Source organism: Dama dama, chromosome 15 (genome assembly GCF_033118175.1).
Source record: "Dama dama isolate Ldn47 chromosome 15, ASM3311817v1, whole genome shotgun sequence".
NCBI lineage: Eukaryota > Metazoa > Chordata > Mammalia > Artiodactyla > Cervidae > Dama > Dama dama.
The window spans coordinates 97,078,892-97,093,079 of record NC_083695.1 but is presented as its reverse complement, the minus strand read 5'-3'; the positions used below and the strand labels follow the sequence as shown (position 1 = coordinate 97,093,079).

General features: G+C 63.0%; 1 protein-coding gene across 1 annotated transcript in view; it reads right to left on the bottom strand.

Annotated features, from left to right (window-relative positions):
- The window catches only part of SCART1 (scavenger receptor family member expressed on T cells 1), a 42,793-nt gene extending 30,268 nt beyond the window's left edge, over window positions 1–12,525 (bottom strand). The window contains 18 exon segments of the mRNA XM_061161359.1: window positions 1,148–1,261; window positions 1,695–1,898; window positions 2,030–2,083; window positions 2,372–2,509; window positions 3,932–4,060; window positions 4,230–4,246; window positions 4,343–4,411; window positions 4,605–4,776; window positions 4,779–4,919; window positions 6,764–7,043; window positions 7,045–7,145; window positions 7,148–7,468; window positions 7,619–7,924; window positions 8,275–8,322; window positions 8,325–8,582; window positions 9,395–9,691; window positions 10,362–10,679; window positions 12,459–12,525. Of these exon segments, the coding sequence (XP_061017342.1) occupies window positions 1,148–1,261; window positions 1,695–1,898; window positions 2,030–2,083; window positions 2,372–2,509; window positions 3,932–4,060; window positions 4,230–4,246; window positions 4,343–4,411; window positions 4,605–4,776; window positions 4,779–4,919; window positions 6,764–7,043; window positions 7,045–7,145; window positions 7,148–7,468; window positions 7,619–7,924; window positions 8,275–8,322; window positions 8,325–8,582; window positions 9,395–9,691; window positions 10,362–10,679; window positions 12,459–12,525 (3,034 nt within the window).
- Between the last annotated feature and the right edge of the window lie 1,663 nt (window positions 12,526–14,188).

The window sequence follows — 14,188 nt, the reverse complement described above, 5'->3', positions numbered from 1 at the left end:
CACCCTCTCTGACTGCTGGGCTGGCACCCTTACTCTGTTCGGGCCTCACCCCACTTCCTGCCAGCTCACGTTCCTCCAACCCAGGGACCTTCTCCCCCTGCACCCCTGCTACCACTCCCAGGCCCCCCCCCCCAGATGTCCAGTGCACGCCAGTAAGCCAGGCTGGCCAACTCTGGGCCAGCAGGCAGGCCTCGAACATGCACAGGGGTGCAAGGTGGGCCAGGAAGCCCCTGTGTGTCCCCCAAAGCTCTGTGAGGAGCTGCCCCGGGACCTGGTGACTTGCCCTCCTCACTGCGCCCGAGGCCCTGCCCAGTCCCTCTGGACATTAGCCTGATCATCTTCCTCATCAGGGCTCCCATCCAAGGGAGACCTTCATGTTCACGTCCTCCAGCAGCGTGGTCCCTGAGACCACAGCAGCCTCTCTCTTGCAGTCCAAGGGTGGGGCACAGGGGAAGGGCCGGGAGGTGGGAGGCAGCAGACAGAGACCCTCCAAGAGTCCAGGGCCAGTGGTGGTCACTGCAGGCTGGCCAGACCCTGAAGTTAAACATGGAAGGTAGGTGGTAATCAACAGCAGTGCTGGACAGACCCTGTAGGGGAGGGATCACAGGAGAAGTAAGCCTGCTCTTTCCCAGGGTGCTGAGATAGGAGGTGGGAGTCCAGAAAGATCTACACATGGAGGAGGGGGGCCTGGTCATTTGCAAACTGATACCAGACCCACACAGGAAGAAGATACAGGGCAACTAGCTTCCCAAAGAGGGTGTCGTCAGGGAGCTGTGGTCACAAGGGGCTTGGTGGGGGCATCAGGGCTGGACATGCGTGAACACTGGGGACCGTGGCACAACACCTGAGCCAGGTCAAGCACGTCCGCAGATGAAAGGAGGGGTGGCCGGAGCTGGTTCATCAGGGACCACGCGCACACACAACTCAGGAGACCCGTGAGGACAAGAGTCCATGACAGCTAAAGACCCTCGGGGCCCACCCAGACCAGGGCGAGGCAGAGAGGGGGCCAGAAACAGACCCCAGGCCGTGGTGGGCATCTGAGGAATGTCTGAGATGAATTATGGATGAGACATTTAATAAAACTCTTTAAGAAACAAGGAGGATGAAAGCCCCAGGCACACTGGCCTCTCCCCTGCCCTGGTCTCACTGATGTCCCCTGCAGCCGGCTCGTGGTCAGCACGTCCCAGGGCAGAGGCCACTGGGGTCTTCCTTCCCAGCCTGAGGTGTGAGGAGGCCCGGGCTATGAAGAGCCCCGCCTGCACTGAAAGAGAAAGACACCCGTTGGGGACCCTCAGCAACTCCTCAGAGACCCAGGACTCCCGGGCCCTGGCTTCCTGCTCACCGTGAGGCCAGAGGGCGAGACAAGGACGGGGCAGGGGCCGGGCTGCTGCTGGCGCGCCTCCTCCCACCGCGTGCTCAGCCCCTACAGCGGCTGCCGCTCGAGAAGAAACCCAAAGAGAAGCCCAGGCCCCTCCCTAAACTCCGAGTCTATCCCTGAGAAGATTCTAGTCTAAGGGACAACTTGGAAGGGAGAAGCAAGTGCCCCAGCACCAAGCCTGTGGGGGGAGTGAGTCACGCACACACGGAGGCGTTCTCGGGCCTTTAGATGTAGGGGTGGGCCGGAGCGGAGCCCCGGGCGAAGCAGCAGTAGAGCAGGAAGAGCACCATGGACGCCACGGCGCAGAGCTGCACACCCGTGGGACTCAGGGGAGCGCCCTCCTCCGCGCCGCCCTCCTCCGCGTCGCCCTCCTCGGGCTCGGGCTCCGCCACGTCGTCATACTCCTCCTCCGGCACCACGGCCCCGGACGCTCCAGCAGCCTCGTCTTTCTCCCCGGCGGGGGCAGCTCCAATGTCCTCATAAACACCTTCTGAGGGCAGGCTCCCCAGCATTCCAGAACCTGCAGGGGTCACACCAGAGCCCTTTAGCTGAGACACTCCCAGCAGTTAAGCCCGCCCACGGGGCCCCTGCGGGGTGGCCACACGTCCCAGGACCCTCTGGACCCTGGGCTCCTCTGCCGCAGTTCCCCACGGATAGCAGCGGCCACACGCTTCCCCAGGCACAGCATGTGGGAGCTGTCCCCAGCTGCATGGAGGACAGAGGGGTCCAGATACCCTTGGAGCCCTCTGTCCCACCCAGGCAGCCCTGGGACTGTGGATTCCCCCGTCTGGCCCCTCTCAGAAGTGGGGCAGGGCCCAGCGTCTCCAGTCACCAATAACTCATGGATTTACTTCGCAGGAAGTTGCCATAGGCTGTGGTGGAGCGGCAGGGACAGACAGAAGCTGCGATGGGCTAGGGTCTCAAAGCACCCCCCCCCCCCAGCATTCCCACCCCCAGGGACCACGGTCAACCCCACCCACCACGCCCACCTACCCCTGCAGGCACCTCTGGCCCGGAACCACCAAGCCCCCAGGACCAGGGAGATGACGAGCAGCAGGGGGCCGAGGGCCAGGCCGAGGGTCATGGGCAGAGTCCCAGCCTCGAGGGCAGGCGCCAGGACCAGAGGGCTGCCTGGGAAGACAGGGAGAGGAGGGTCTCGCCCGTGTGCCTGCTCCTCCTGGGGCATTGTGACCCTCGGCCTGGACCACCGGAGCCCCTGGGGGGGGGCACCCAGAGGAGAGGTGGGCCTTGTGCTTCTGTCCCAGCTGGCCCCGAGGTCACAGCACTAAATCCGGGAGGGGGGCCAGGAGGGAGGGGCCAGGAGGGTAGCTCTTAGCGTCCTGACGGCTTTGGACTCAGACTCGGTGTCTAAGAGGACACAGTGTACCGGAACTGAACCCCACAGTTGGCAAGAGAAAGGCCCAGAGGAGATGCCCAGCAGATGGCCCAGCAGGGCGGGGGCTGGCTGACCCTCCCTGGGCGCTCTGCCTGCCTGGCCCAGGGCACCTGTAGAGACATCCAGCACGGCGGTCCTGGGATCCTGACCTCCACCCAGCAGCCAGGTAGATGTGGGAGAGTCCACAGAACCTCTGAGGCAGAGCCTCTACAGGGCCTCTCAGGGTGGGGTAGAGCCCCCCAGGGTGGGGCAGAGTCCCTCCAGGACCCCTGTGGATGGGGCAGAGTCCCTCCAGGACCCCTGTGGGTGGGGCAGAGTCCCTCCAGGACCCCTGTGGGTGGGGCAGAGTCCCTCCACAGCCCCTGTGGGTGGGGCAGAGTCCCTCCAGGACCCCTGTGGGGGCAGAGTCCCTCCACGGCCCCTGTGGGTGGGGCAGAGTCCCTCCAGGACCCCTGTGGGGGCAGAGTCCCTCCAGGACCCCTCTGGGTGGGGCAGAGTCCCTCCAGGACCCCTGTGGATGGGGCAGTGTCCCTCCACGTCCCCTGTGGGTGGGGCAGAGTCCCTCCACGGCCCCTGTGGGTGGGGCAGAGTCCCTCCAGGACCCCTGGGGTGGGGCAGAGTCCCTCCAGGGCCCCTGTGGGTGGGGCAGAGTCCCTACAGGGCCCCTCTGTGTGGGGCAGGGCTCCATGCAGGGCCCCTCCGGGTGGGTTGAAGCAGAAGGGCCAGAGCTGAGGCCTGAGGAAGCGCTCACCTACCTGATGCCGAATGTAGGGTGACGGCCTCTCTGTCACCTGCAGGAAAAGTGGGTGGGATCCAAGTGAGAGCCTGGGCTGTGGCCAGCCAATCCACCGGAGCAGCACCGCAGCCCCGTCAGGCTGAAACAGCTCATGGAGACAGCCTCCACCCCAGCATCCAGGGGACCAGCTCAGAGCAGCCTCAGGGCTGGACTCTGCAGCACCAGGGCTGAGGGGGCGCCAAAGGAACCCACCGGGCGCCCCATCCCCAGGCCCTAGGAAGGCCTCACCCAGCCACCCACCCAATGGAGGGGCAAACGGAGCCCCGCCTGGATCGCTCACCCCATGGAGGGCACCGACGGAGCCCCACCTCGACCCCTCACCCCATGGAGGGCACGGACGGAGCCCCCCCGGACCACTCACCCGCGCAGCGCACGCCCGCGTCCTCCTTGTGCCCGCAGTCTCCGCGGCCCCACGGCTCCGCCGGGCAGCCCCACAGGGAGGCCTCGCAGCCCCGGCACCCCAACTCATCCAGCCACACGGGCCCCGAGCCTGGTCCGAAGGCGGCCCCCGCCAGGGCGCCCACAGCTCAGCCGCACCCCAGCTGCCGGCACACGACCTCAGCGTCCGCCAGGTCCCAGGAGTCATCACACACGGTGCCCCAGGAGCCCGCGAGCCAGAGCTCCACGCGGCCGGAGCAGCGGTCCTCACCCCCGCGCACGCGCAGCTCGCCCTCCTCTGCAAGAGGGGTCTGTGGTCACCGCGGGGCAGGACCCGGATGGGGAGAGGATTGGTGGGGGGGGGGGGGGGGGAGAAGGGGCAGAGGGGGGGTACCTGGGCAGCTGCCCATCAAGGAGCAATTGAGGGCCTCCCCGGAATCCTGCGTCGTTGTCCCTGATGATCCTGTTGGATTCAAATAGCGGTTCACCCAGCATAAATGCTCAGAGAAGCTTCAGAACGGAACCTGTGGAGCCCAGAGACCCCACCACCCCCAGCCATCGGTGAATGGCAGCCCCTGCGGATGACCTGTCAGGACACTGAAGCTGCCTCGAGGGCCCCCAGAGTCTGCCCACTGGCAGTAGGTGGCAGGGCCTACCTGCACAGGTGATCCAGACTTCCTCTCCACGGGTGCAAGAGCGCGGGTGCCAGGGGGCTGAGGGGCACGGCCACAGCGTGGAGTTCCGCAGCCGGCGGCACTGGATGTTGTCCACCCAGGAGGTGTCCAGGCTGCTGTGCCCCGGCCTGTTCTCCAGCCAGCCCTGCTCCCCGCAGCCCAGCTGCTGGCAGATGATGGACAAGCAGGCGTCCTTCAGGGCGTTACTGCACACGGCCCCCCACGTTCCGCTGTGGAACACGTCCCACCGCCCGGCACAGGGCCCGGCGCCACCGCACAGCCTCAGGGCCCCTGCCTCTGGAAGACAAGCCCCTCGGGTCAGGGGCTCTGGAGGGGGAGGCCGAAACCGGGGCCCCCAGCACCGAGACCCGAGCCAAGCCAGGGCCTCTGGCATCCAGCTCACACCACCACGTCCCCGTCCATCCCCACCCGAGAGGGGAGCAGCGGCCCACAGGGAGCCAATTTAGGCCCCAGCGCCAATGCTGCGATCCCTAGTAACTCAACTGACTGTAGAAATCTGTCCCTGGAAGTCACTCAGATACAGAATAACCCTTTTAAACAACATGATCAATTTAGCAGTGACTGTAAAAATTCAACAACAAAAAAGGAATTAGCCCGATCTCTGAGTCTGTCATTGGTCCCGGCTGGTCAGCACCCAAGTAGTGTCTTGTTACCCTGGAGTGGTGAAAGTCCAGGAGCAAGGAGTATGTTAAGCCGACTATAACCTGACCACACAGTGGAATAGGACGCCACCCCCTAAAATAAGTCAAAAGGGCCATAATCAGAATGCATCACAATACATACATGGGGATAAACTGAAGAACTGAGACAGGAATTGCATCTGACAGCATCTTAACTAAGTAAAATAGGCTTAGAAAATAAACGGCAGGAATTGCATCTGTGACAGAGTAAAAGCGGCCACTCAGACCCCCGCCTGTCCCTGCCCCCTCACCGAGTCTACTCCCAGCCCTGGATCTGGGCTGACCTCTGACCTTCCACCAACCAAATGCATGGGGCAAGAGTGACCGGTGCCCGCTCCACGCCCGGGCCTCGTAGCGCCTGCCTGCCTCTGATCTCCCCTCGGAACCCCGCTGCTGCCAGGCTAATCGGGACAGCAGAGTCCCCACCCCTGCCAACAGCCAGGTCCCCTACAGAGGCCTGTCCGCCAGCGAGCACCAGCAACTGCCTGAGGAGCCCAGAGCACGGAGGAAGGAAGAGCTTCAAGCTGAAAACAGTGGGAGTGAAACCTACATCCAAGGACAGAAAGACCAGAAGTGCCAGCAGAGCCAAGTGTGAAGTGGACAGCACCTAGAGACCCTCTCCCAGGAAGCAGGAGGAAGGAGCAGAGACCCCACCCCCACCAGATGAGTGACAAGGTTGGGGGAGCCAGAACAATGCGCCTGCTACTTGAAAAGAAATGCAATGACTTAAGTAGAAGCAGTCATCTAAGACATCCAAGAAAGTTACAGAAAACGTTCCTAAAGCAAAAATAGGAACCAAACTCCATCAGAAGAGGCCAAGAGCCCACGCGGGGATGCCCACCCCCTCTCAAAGGGTTTCCCAGAGACCCTGGAGGAGGAAGGAAGCACAGATGCCTCCAGCGTGTGACAAAACCCCATCACTGAGAATAATCGCACCCAGACAAGATGCACACAAAAAGCCTCAGAGATGTATGAGCTAAAAGCAAGCAATCTTCCTACCATGCCTCAACAATACTCTGGAAAGAACCGGTCCAGCACACTGAAATGTGGATCAAAATCAAGAATTCACGACAGGGAAGCCCTAAAGTCCAAATGTGAGATGGGCTTCCAGCAGCTGCGGAGAAAGGCCCCCAGTGCTGCTCCAAGAGCAGGAGCAAGGTGAGCTCACTCTGCCCACCGCCGGGCACCTCCCAGTTTCCCCACCCCACCCCACCCCACCCCCGCCCACAGGAGCAAAGAAAGGGGCGTCAGTCGCTCAGCATCACTGCAGCAGGAGGGCACTGAGGAGTCAAGTGCAGAGTTCTTCAAACCGGCGGGGGAACAGCCCTGGACGTTTCAGTGCAATCCCAGGAAAGCACTAGCCATTACGTTACGCACGAACAGCGCGAGACCCCTGGAGACCCAGCGGCCCTGGGAGGGCACTTGGGTCTCAGCACCCACCTGAGCAGAGGACACCGGCGTCCTCCTTGTGGCCGCAGTCGTGTCGGCCCCAGCCTCCCGACGGGCACCGCCACAGCGCGGCCTCGTGGCCCTCACAGGCCAGCTCGTCCATCCAGATGCGCCCGGCCCCGGCCCCGAAGTGTGCGGCCCCCGGGGAGCTGAGCGCGTGCCCGCAGCCCAGCTGCCGGCAGACCACCTGGGCGTCCCGCAGGTCCCAGCTGTCGTCACACACGGTGCCCCACTCGCCCGCGTGGAGCAGCTCCACGCGCCCCGCACAGCAGCCCGGCCCCGCGGCCAGGCGCACCTGGAGGTTCCCTGCAGACGGAGAGGCCAAGTCAGGGCGCTGGGGCCCCAGGAGGGGGTCCTGGGGGCTGGGCCTGCACTCACCGGAGCACACGACGCCCGCGTCCCGCGACACCCCCGCGGACACCAGCGGGGCCGCGGACACACTGCACCGCGTCAGGCGGGGCTCGGTGCCTGCACAGGGCACGCGGCTGAGCCCCAGGGGCACCGTCCCGCGCGCAGGCGCCGCCACCTCGTAAGCTCGCTCCGCCGCGCCGCAGCCCAGCTGCCTGCAGACGACGGCTGCGCCGCGCAGGTCCCAGGCCTCGTCCAGGACGCGGCCCCACACCCCGTCCAGGGACACCTCCACGCGGCCATCGCAGCGGCTCTGTCCGTCCCTCAGCCGCAGGGCGTCGGGGAGACCTGGGAGCGGGGGCCGGGGGGGAGGAGGACACTGCAGGGCGGCGGGGGCCGGCGGGTGGCACCCGGCCTGTCCCGGGCCGAGGACGCCGCCTCCCAGCGCAGCCCTGTCCGCTCCCGGCCTCCCCTCCGGCCGCGCTCGCGCTGACCCACCTGAGCAGACGGCGGCGGCTGCATGGCCGGGGCCACACGCGGGCGCCCCCAGGGTGCTCACGGGGCAGTCCCACAGGTGGGACTCTGTCCCCGCGCAGTGCACCTTGTCTGGCCAGAGGGCGGAGGCCCCGCCCCCAACGTGGCCCCCTGGGGGCGTGGCCACCGCGTTCCCACAGTCGAGCTGGTGGCAGAGGACAGTGGCGTCTGCCAGGTCCCAGTGGGCGGCACAGAGGGGCGCCCCGGCCCCCTGGACCTGGAGCTCCACGCGCCCCTCGCAGGCGCTGCTGCCGTTGACCAGCCGGAACTCTGCAGGGGGAGGGGGTGTCAGCGTCGCTCCCCCGACGGGCCCTGCTCCTGGCTCTTTCTTCCCTTCACACCCAGGATGGGGGTCCCGGGTCCCCTTCTCTGCCAGCCCCACACCCGCCTCAGCGGCAATGCCCAGAGGATACATGTGTGCAGGGCTCTGTGCCGGCCTTGGGGGTCACATCCCTCTGTCCCCAAAGCCTGCCCGCAACCCGCAGAAGCAGCACTTCCTCAAGGGGATGGGCTCACCTCCTGGAAGGAGGCCCCTTGGGGCTGGGCCAGCTGCATCCTGAGAGGGAGGCTGGCAGGGAGCGGGCAGGGCCCAGACTGGGAGCCCCCCCTCGTGGCCTCACCTGAGCACCTGAGCCCCGCATCCTGGCCGTGCCCACACTGGTGCCCGGGCCCCGAGGGCAGTGGAACAGCAGGGACTCATTGCCCACACAGCGGAAGGCCTCGGTCCACACGAGCCCCGAGCCCTGGCCGAAGTGGGTGCCCTTGGGTGTGGACACGGCCATGCCACACTGCAGCTCCCGGCACACCACGTGGGCAGTGGCCAGGTCCAGGTCAGCGTCACAGACAGTGCCCCAGGTCAGGCCCCGCCTTACCTCCAGGCGCCCAGCACAGGAGTGCTCGCCACCCACCAGCCTGGCCTCCATGTGTCCTGGATAGGAGACAGTTCTGACATGTACAGGGCTTCTCAGCTCAGAGCTCAGCCCTGAGCCCCCCTGTGGACCCTGAGCAGTCCTGTCAGAGGCGATCATCTGCCTGCAGCAGGGCCTGCTGAGCAGTGGGAGAACTGATGGCCAGAGACCCTCCATCCCCATCACAACAGACGCTGCACAACCTCTGTCTGCCCGGGGCAGTGGCATCAAGACCCTCCTTGTCTCAGAGGCTAGGTAATGGCCCCCTGAGGGCATGCCCCCGAGGGCACCAAGGAGAGTGGACACTTTACCTCATTTCCACCCGGAATGTACCAGGATCTAAGAGACCAGATTGTTCCCACTACTGACCCTGACTTGTGTGAGACCCACAGTGGTCACAGTCAACGCAGCACAGACGCGGCACACGGCCGGGACTGCACCCGCCCTTGGCTTCCGGCCCGCACCTCTCCTGGGCCACCCTGCACTCCAGAGGCAACGGCTGTACGTGCCCCCGGCTCCATCCTGTGCCTTCACCTCTAGGTCTCTGTCCAAAGCAAGGAAGAGCTACAGAGTCCGTTCTCAAGGAGACTTTCCTGTCTGCCTTCACTCACCTTCCCCGGCCTGCTCTCGCCTCCGCCACAACAGGTGGGCTGCACAGGGGCCATCTCCCCCACGTTGGCACCCCAGGCCTCAGGCAGGACTGGGCCAGCGAGAGGCACTCCCAGGGCGCACTCTGCTGCAGCCCACTCGGAGCATGGAGGGATGGCCAGCCCATGGCCAGCTCCCTGCTGTCCCCACCCCACCCCACACCAGGATGGAGGGTCCACCTCACCTGAGCAGACCACCTGGGCATCTCGCTGGAAGTCGCAGCCACTGCGGAACTTGTTGTTCAGTCTGCAATTCCGGATGGTCAGCTCATCGCCCACACAAGTCGTGTACTTCCTGGCGATGCTGCCATCTTGACAGGGGGCCTGCAGGGCAGGGCCACACCCCAGCTCCCGGCAGAACACTGTGGCCTCCTCCCGGTGCAGGCCACAGAGATGATCCACCCCGTTCACATTCCTGATCTCAGGGAGCCCCGCACAGGGGCTCCGGCCCTTCACCAGCCGCACCTCCCGGAAAGTGCCACCTGTGAAGCATAAAGGGCATCGCGCACAGTGCAGGCTCTGCTGACCTCAGGCCTCGATGACAGCCGTCCCCAGCAGGGCCCGGCCTGAGCCAGACCAGCCCTGTGCCTCGCTGAGGGGTCAGCGTGGGGCTGCTCAGAGGCCCTCCTGGCTCAACAATCTCTGGACACCCTCGTTGATTTTTCAACAGACACCTGCCTTCTCGCTTTGCTCTGGGCCCCACAAACCACCCTGTGGGTCAGTTCAGACAGGACGTGAGGTGCCAGACACAGCCCTAGACCCTCCAGACAGACCTCCAGGGAGAACATTCGAGCTGGTGATGGTGATAAGATGCCTGCACAGTCCGTGGGGCTCCCTCAAGTGTCGCCCCCACCCCTGCCTGCATGTCCACCCCCTCACTGCGCTTCTGCCTGCTTGTGCATTCTCCCTCGGTCTCTCCCTGGACAGCAGGCTTTGTGCAGCCAGTTTCGTACTGTTTACTCATGGCTGCATCCCCAGCGCCCAGAACACTGCCGCTGCCTTGTAAAGAAGGGATTTCTTAAGCAAAACACAGAGGCCTGCTGACACAGGAAGAAGGGAGAGCTGAGAGCCGGCCTGTCTCAGATAGCTCTGGGGGCCCCCACTGAGAGCCCTGGGACCCCTCGTCCCCCCACACCCCAGCCCACAACTTACTGGAACACAGAGCCACCACCACCCACTCGTAGGGGCACTCGCTCTTCGTCCAGGCCCCCAGTTTGCACCCCCAGAGGGAGGCCTCGTCTCCCCTGCAGGACACATTGTGGAGCCAGGGCCGCACCGCCTCTCTGGGCAGCGGGACATACTTGGGGGCGCCCACGGCCCAGCCGCAGCCCAGCTGCCTGCAGACCACGGACGCCTCCTTCAGCGTACACTCCCAGTTGCACACGTGTCCCCAGGCCCCTTCATGCCAGACCAGCACCACCCCGTCGCATGGACTGGGCCGGTAGGCCAACCGCAGGTCATCGGGTCCACCTGCAGATGGAACGGGCCAGTGAGGGCCGGCAACAGCAGAGAGTCGGTGGTGGTGACGACAGTGCCTGGGGCCCCTGCCAAGGCCTGACTCCGAGGCCTCCGTGCAAAGCCAAGTCCCGCACCGCAGAGCCGTCCAGACGGGTGGTGGGGCAAGGGCCCTGAGTGCCCTCCTTGGCCCGCCGGAGCCCCCACATCCTGGGTGACCGCAGGCCCAAGGCATGGAAGTCCCCTGTCCTCTGCCTGGCATGGCGGGCTCCTCCCATCACCCATCCCAGCCTCCAGCCGAAGGTCATTTCCCAGCAGCCCCGCAGCCCCTCATCTTCCTGCTCACCCCCACCCCACATCTCTGACTGCCCACCCCCTGCACCCCAGCTCACTTTCCTGGGGGCTGCCTCCTGGGTCTCCAAGAGTCTCAGCCGCCCCCTGACCTTCCAGTCCCACCGGGAGCAGGGTTGCACTCCTCACTAGGCCCCTGCACCCCGGTCTTTCCTACACAGCCCCCCTTGTCTCGGACCCTGGACTGTCCTCACCACACCACAGCCCCGGAAGCCCCTCATCTTGGCCCCTGGACCCTCCATCATCCTACCGATCCCTGGGCTGATGCAGGGGGGTCAGATAGCCTCCGCAGGGACAAGTATGCCCAGCTTGGGCCAGACCACCTCCAGGGCCTGTCCCGGACTCGTGGGGCAGGAGAGAGAGGGGGACCCCCAGCCTTCAGTACAGAAGAAGGCACATTCCTCCCACCACCCTCCAGGCCTTCATCCACCGCTCCCACCCGCTCCCAAAGCCCCCTCACACCCACCCCTGCTCCTCTGGACATACATGTGCACAGTGTGCGCCTTTTTAACACAAGCCAGCACCCCTCCCGCCAGCCAGCCTCACTGCGTTTCAGAACCCAGCCCCCCACCCTTCACGCGCTCCAGCATCACCCAGACCCCACCCCACCCAGCGTGCCCCTCTGTCTGGCTTTCTGTCGCCTCCTGCTGGACCCTGGATCAACCTGCCCAGTGACCTTTCCCCCCGTCAGCTCCCAGGGCACCTCGCCCCCTCCCCAGCCCCAAGACACACTCACATGCGTCCACACACAGCTGCCCAGCCTCCTCTCACACGCATCCCTGCCTGTACTCGGCATTCACTCTCCACCACTCTTCGCGCAGACCCGCACGCAGGCCGCACGGCGCCCTCTCACCCAGCCTCTCTGTGCTGTCTCCCAGCAGGACACCCGTCCACAGCTCCTGCCATGACCTAGCTCTTGGCTTCTGGACCCAGCAGCCCCCACCCCCCACCCTGACGTGGCGTCTCTCCGGGACTGGCTCACCTCCGTGGCCCAGCACCAAACCACACTCACCATCACAGCCGGGTGCCCCCAGCTTGCCTACACCCACCCACCACCTGCCTGCCCCAAGGGAAGGAGACGGGGCAGCTCCCTGCAGAACCCATCAGCATCCCCTGTCCGTCTGGGTCACTGGGGCCAGACGCCAGCCATGTCCCTCACTCCGTCTGGACTCTGGCCAGCCCTGCATCCTGGACTCCGAGTGGCGGGGCCGGGGGCTCTGGCTCACCCCGGGTGGAACCTGCTCAGTCAGCGCAAGGACCAGCATCTCTGGGTGTCTGCACTCAGGAGCCCCACATGTCTTCTGCCCTAGGACGTGGCCCCACTTGGGCTGAGCAAGACCCCAGCAGACAGCAGACAACACGGGACCGTCATACCCCAGGGCCTCAGCCTCTGTGGAGCAGAGCCTCCAGAAGGTTCCATGGGTGGAGGAAGGAAACTCTTACCAGTGGGGGCGGCCCTGGTCCTGAGGAGGAGGATGCCAAGGTCCAAGACCCAGAGAGCCACCTTCATGGCCCTGCAGCTGCAAGCCAGCTCCACGGCTCAGCCTGTGCAAACGCAGGGATCACAGTCCAGGGCAACACATAGAAGCAGGGCCATCAGCAGCCCCTCAGGACCAATGCTGCCACGAGGGCCTTTCCAGGGCGTATCAGTGGTTCTGTCTCCATCTGTGGGCAGAGCAGCCAATGGCTGGCAGCCCCGAGCATCACCAGACCGAGCGGGGGGCCCGGCCTTTGGGTTTCCTCCTCTGCTGAAAACGCTGACAGGGTAGCTGCACTCAGACCCAGCAGACAGGCAGGTGGTCCAACGGGCTCACGGCCACAGCAGCAGCCAAGCCCTGCCCTCCACCCAGGCTTCAGCTCCCCATCATGAGTGGTGACACAGTGACCCCAGACATCATGGGGACCAGCAGGGACACAGTAGGAGTCCCAAAGCACAGAAGAACAAGACAGGCCATGACAGCTTTACAAGGGCTCTGAGACCTAAACTATCATTGGAACTGAGGCCACAAAAGAAGACTGGAACCTACACACTGAGTCCAAACAGAATGGACACCTGCTGAAATAGAAGATTTAAACAGAATCAAGAGTGTCTGACATCACAACCAACGTGCCTGGGGTACAACTGAAAATCACTCACCATGAGAAGAACCAGGGAAACCACATCTGATGGTAAAAGACAATCAGCTGCCAATACTCGTCAAAATTATCTGAGGACTTTCAAGCAGTCATTATAAAGATGCTTCTATTATAAGTTCCAAATTCTTTTTAGATAAATGAAAAAAATTCCAGCAAAGAAATAGAAGTTATAAAAATGAAACTGGAACACTCATACTTTGCAGTCAGAATGGTAAAATAGTGCAACCACTTTGGGCAACAATCTGGCAGTTCTTCCAAATGTTAAACACAGAGGTTCCCTAGGGCTTCCCTGGTGGCTCAGATGGTAAAGAATCTGCCTGCAATGTGGGACACCTGGGTACGATCACTGGGTTGGGAAGATCCCCTGGAGGAGGGCATGGCTACCCACTCTGGTATTCTTGCCTGGAGAATCCCCACGGACAGCGGAGCCTGGTGGGCTACAGTCCATGGGGTCTAAAAGAGTCAGACATGACTAAGCACAGCACACAGTGGTCCCCTATGACCCAGAAATCCTGTGTATCAAAGAGAAATGAAGTTATGTCCAAGATAGGCAAGAAGGCGATATCGTGCAAATCAGGGAATTATAGACATTACTTTGTAATCATTTAAATGGAGTATAATCTGTAAAAATACTGAAACTCAGCTGTACAACTGAAGCCTCAGATGATAAAGAATCTGCCTGCAATGCAGGAGACCTGGCTTTGATCCCTGGGTTTGAAAGATCCCCTGGAGAAGGGAATGGCTACCCACTCCAGTATTCTTACCTGGAGAAGTCCATGACAGAGGAGCCTGGCAGGCTACAGTCTGTGGGATCACAGAGTCAGACATCATTGAGTGACTAACAGATACACCTGAAACTAATACTGCAAATCAGCAATACTTGAATATTTTAAAGATAAGTTCACATAAAAACTTGTGCACAAATATTCATAGTAGCATTATTCGTAATAGAAAAAATAGAAACAACCTAAATGCACTTCAGTCAGTGAGTGGATAAACAAAATGTCATATATCTATCCCATGAAATATTCAGTTCA